At 65.2% G+C, this 4023-nt stretch overlaps 3 protein-coding genes across 3 annotated transcripts in view; 2 read left to right on the top strand and 1 right to left on the bottom strand.

Moving 5' to 3' along the window:
- AMSG_06348 (uncharacterized protein) overlaps positions 1-1536 on the top strand; it is a gene marked incomplete at its 5' end in the record, with an annotated part of 3563 nt that extends 2027 nt beyond the window's left edge. The window contains one exon of the mRNA XM_013901585.1: positions 15-1536. Coding sequence (XP_013757039.1) covers positions 15-1522 — 1508 coding nt within the window. The 3' untranslated portion in view covers positions 1523-1536. The remainder of the gene's footprint in view (positions 1-14) is intronic.
- A 161-nt stretch (positions 1537-1697) lies between these two features.
- Positions 1698-3279, top strand: AMSG_06347 (uncharacterized protein; the record flags this gene model as incomplete). The annotated part of the gene is made up of 2 exons (XM_013901584.1): positions 1698-1843; positions 1887-3279. 2 exons carry the CDS (start codon positions 1698-1700, stop codon positions 3277-3279), a joined length of 1539 nt encoding a protein of 512 aa, XP_013757038.1.
- AMSG_06346 (uncharacterized protein) lies at positions 3211-3919 on the bottom strand. Its single transcript, XM_013901583.1, has 2 exons — positions 3834-3919; positions 3211-3751 (listed from the first exon to the last, which is right to left on the bottom strand). Exons 1-2 carry the CDS (start codon positions 3903-3905, stop codon positions 3314-3316), a joined length of 510 nt encoding a protein of 169 aa, XP_013757037.1. The 5' UTR covers positions 3906-3919; the 3' UTR covers positions 3211-3313.
- Between the last annotated feature and the right edge of the window lie 104 nt (positions 3920-4023).

The raw sequence follows: 4023 nt of genomic DNA, 5'->3' as shown, positions 1-4023 counted from the left end.
GCCGCCTGGAGGAGGCCCGCCGCCGCCGCCGGGCGCGCCTCCTCCGCCGGGAATGCGGATGCCGGCCAAGAAACGCAAGGCCAAGCCGGTGCCCAAGGCGTCGTGCAAGCTCAAGGGCGTGAACTTGTCGAAGATTCCCAAGCGGCTCATCGCCAAGACCATTTGGAACGATGTGGACGAGACAGTCCTGTTTGACCAGCTCGACCTCGGGAAGCTCGACGAGCTGTTTGGCAAGAAGGATACACCAGCAGCGGCCAAGGTCGAGAAGCCCAAGTCGAGCAAGCCCAAGGACGTGATGCTCCTCTCGCCAAAGCGGAGCAATAACGTGGCCATTCTGCTTGGGCGGTTCAAGCTCTCGTTTGCCGAAATCCGGCAGGCGATCATGGCGCTCGACGAGGAGTCGCTCACCGAGCAGCAGACCAAGGCGATTCTGGGCGTGGCGCCAACCGACGAGGAGATCGGCATTCTGCAGGGCTACACCGACGACCCCAAGGTGCTTGGTCGTGCCGAGCGATTCTTCATGCAGATGATCAAGATCCCGCGGTTCCAGCCTCGGCTCAAGGCCTTTGTTTTCAAGCGTGGTTTTGACGAGGCCGTCGACGACGTGCGGCCGTCGCTTGACGCGGTCCTGACGGCGTGCAACGAGCTTGCCGAGTCCAAGAACTTCCAGGAGCTGCTCACGGTCATCCTCGCCTTTGCCAACTACATGAACAACGGCACGTTCCGCAAGGACATGCCAGGCATCAAGTGGGACAACCTGACCAACTTGACCGAGACCCGCGGAGCCGGCGGCGTCAACCTCATGCATGTCGTCGTCGAGACCGTCGAGACCAAGTTCCCGCACCTCCTCGAGGTGCCGGCCGAGCTCGCACATGCCAAGAACGCCACCACAGTCTCGCTCGACGCCGTCGCCGGCGACATCAGCAGCCTGCAGCGCTCGCTCGATGCGCTCGGCAAGGAGCTTGAGGAGCACGTCGACGAGTACAAGACGCCCGGTGACATGTTCCCCGAGAAGATGCAGGCCTTTTACGAGTACGCCTTCCTCCAAATCTCCGAGCTTCACTCGACAACCGAGAAGCTCAACGTCAAGTTTGATACCGTCCGCGAGATGTTCGGCGTCGACAAGAAGGTGACCAACGAGGAGTTCTTCAGCATCCTCGCTACTTTCCTCGAGACCTTTACCAAAGCCCGGGCCGAGAACGCCAAGCGCAAGGCCGCCGCCGAGAAGCTTGCCGCTCGCAATGCCGCGGGCGCGACGGCCGCGGGCGCGTCGTCGTCGTCTGCCGGCGCGTCGGCGGCGGCGTCGTCGTCCCGCCGGCGTCCGCCCGGCGCTGGCGGCCCGCCCAATCTCGCCATGGACGACCTCATCTCGTCGCTCAAGTCCGGCGAGGCCCTCCTCAAGAAGCGCGATCGCAAGCGGACTGGCAACCGCCGTATGTCTAACGCCGCCGTCGCCGATGAAGCCAAGGAGATGTTTGCCAAGCTCAAGCTCAAGCGGGCCAAGGCCACGGGAGATGCGTAAACGTCGACAGCCAAGGTCGGGGTCGTACCTGTGTGTGTGTAGGCATTGTTGTGTTTGCGCGAGTGTGGATCTGGCCCGTGAGCTGGCATCATCCCACCTTGAGAGTATTTTTGCTCCTTGCCAGACGCCACTCGCCCGGTTTCTGCCTACCTCTCTCCCTCGGCCAAGCGACGCAATGTCGACTGGCGACGGCAGCGGCACGGTGGTCCAACCCCGCCAGCACCGGCCCCGCGAGCACAAGCTCCACCGAGCATCCACGAACCGCCGCGCCCGCATCCACTCGCGCATCCAATCCCTCCCTGGCTACTCGCTCTACTCCAAGTACGTCCTTCCTTCCCCCCCCCTCCTCACATACGCAACACAGGCTGGTGGCTGCGGAGCGCAAGGCTGACGAGAGACTGCGAAGGGCAGAGGCTGCGGTGGCGTCGCCAGCACTCCCGCTGTCGAGCTACGGGCACAAGGCCAAGTTGGAGTTTGTGCTGCAGTCGCAGCCGGCGCAAGTCGCGGGCGGTCCGTGGACGCTGCTGATCCATGCTCGGCTGGCGGATGTGCCGCAAGGCATAGCGCAGAATCCGGGACTGGCGGCGCTGTTTGAGCGGGTGGTGGTGTATGTTCATGCCGGCGAGGACGGGCAGGGCGAGATCCTAGAGAAGATCCAGTGGCCAGATACGACGGGCTCGCAGGAGGCGGCCAAGGGTCAAGGCCTCGCGCTGCAGCGGACGGCGCATGCGGCGTCGGTCCGGGTCTATCTCGATGTCCGCCACGGGTGCCGCCAGTTTACGGCCTCCAAAGAGCTGGAGGCGCTGACCCGGATGGCTGGCGGGACGCGGACCGCCCTGCTCTCCGCCGTCTTGGACTATGTGCGGGAGAAGGGGCTGCTGGCGCCGGGCTCACGCGAGGACGTGCTTGCCGACGAGCGGCTCCGTGCGGTCATCGGCATGCCGCAAATCAAGGTGGCCGACCTGCCCAAGGCTATCAAGCCGCACATGCTCGCACCCATCCCGCTGTCGTGGATTCTACCGGTCACCCGTGAGTCGACCGTCTCGGCCGCCATCCCGCACATGATCCGCGTGCCCAAGGCCTCGATTGTTCCCCGCGAGGCACTGGACCCTGACGACGAGACCACGGCCGAGCTGAGTGCCGCCGTCGCCCGCGAGCTGCACGCCATCGACGAGCTCGAGCGGCAGCGCGAGTTTTACGCCAACGTCGTCCGCGACCCACGCGGCGCCATGGTCAATTGGCTGGAAGCCCAGGAGGTCGAGCTCAAGACAATGGCTGCGTCTCAAAAGACCGACCCCGACCTTGCCCGCCGTTCCGAGCACTATGACGAGCCCTGGATCCCCTCGGCCATTTACTCGCTGCTCGCCTCGCACCCGACCATCCTTCCGCTCGACTTTAAGGACAAGATGCGCAAGCAGAAGCAGGACGCAGCCAAGGCCGCCAAGGCCGCCAACGCTTCAGCCCGCGCCCAGGCCGAGGCCCGCCGCATCCAGGCCGCAAAAGCGCATGCCCAGGCGCAGGCACAGGCTCGTGCCAAGGCGAAGGCGCAGGCGCAGGCGCAGGCGCAGGCGCAGGCGCAGGCGCAGGCGCAGCTGCAGGCGCAGATGGCGCTCCAGTATCAGAAGCAGCAGCAGCAGCAGCAGCAATTCATGAGGCAGCTGCAATCGGACCCGGCCCGCTATCAGCAGTTCATGCAGCTGCAGCAGATGCGGCAGGCGGCGCCGCCGTCGTCGCACGCGCCGCCGTCGCAGCCGTGAAAACGGCAAACACATAAAGCCGCCTTCATCCTCTTCACTGCGGCTTGGCGGTGGGAACAACAATCGACGCATTTGTGCTCCCATTCTGGGCAGCAAGCTTGTCCTTGAGAATGTCCATGATGGCGCGGGTTGTCCGCCGCTCGAGCAGTTCGAGCTTGTCCTTGATGGGCGCCTCCAGCTGTGCCACGTGCGACTTGGGTGCCAACGCCAGAAGATCCTGCTTAGTAAAGTCCGGGAGCACTGTGGCCGCCGTCTCTGTGACTGCGGCCATCGGCGCCAGCGCCAGATCGACCACGTCCTCGCCCGACCCAGCTGATGCAGCCACCGCTGTGCTTGTCGCGCCCTCTGCACCCTCAGCACCCCCAGCACCCGCCGCTACCGACGACGAGCCCGTGCCACCATCCGCCACCGTCACATCGTTCACTCGCACCCGCTTGGTCGACGGCTGCTCCTCGCCTCCTCCGGTCTCGTCCTGTGTGTCCAGTGGTGAGTGTAGGGGAGAGGGGGGAGGGAGGGGAGAGGGGAGGGGGAGGGGGGGGGGGGGGAGGCGGTACCTCCTCCTTGGCGCGGGCAGCAGCACGGATAGCGGCCAAGCGGGCCTTGCGCTGTTCCCGTGTTTCGTCCATTCTTCGAAGAGGTGTGTGGAGGAGTAGGAGTGGGCGTGGTGTCCATTGCGCCATCATGGCGGGAAGGGGAGGAAGGGGGGGGGAGGGGGCAACGGGGGGGAAGGGGGGGGGAGGGAGG

Source organism: Thecamonas trahens (assembly GCF_000142905.1).
Source record: "Thecamonas trahens ATCC 50062 unplaced genomic scaffold supercont1.28, whole genome shotgun sequence".
Taxonomy (NCBI): Eukaryota; order Apusomonadida; family Apusomonadidae; genus Thecamonas; species Thecamonas trahens.
This window is presented reverse-complemented; position numbering and strand designations above follow the sequence as displayed.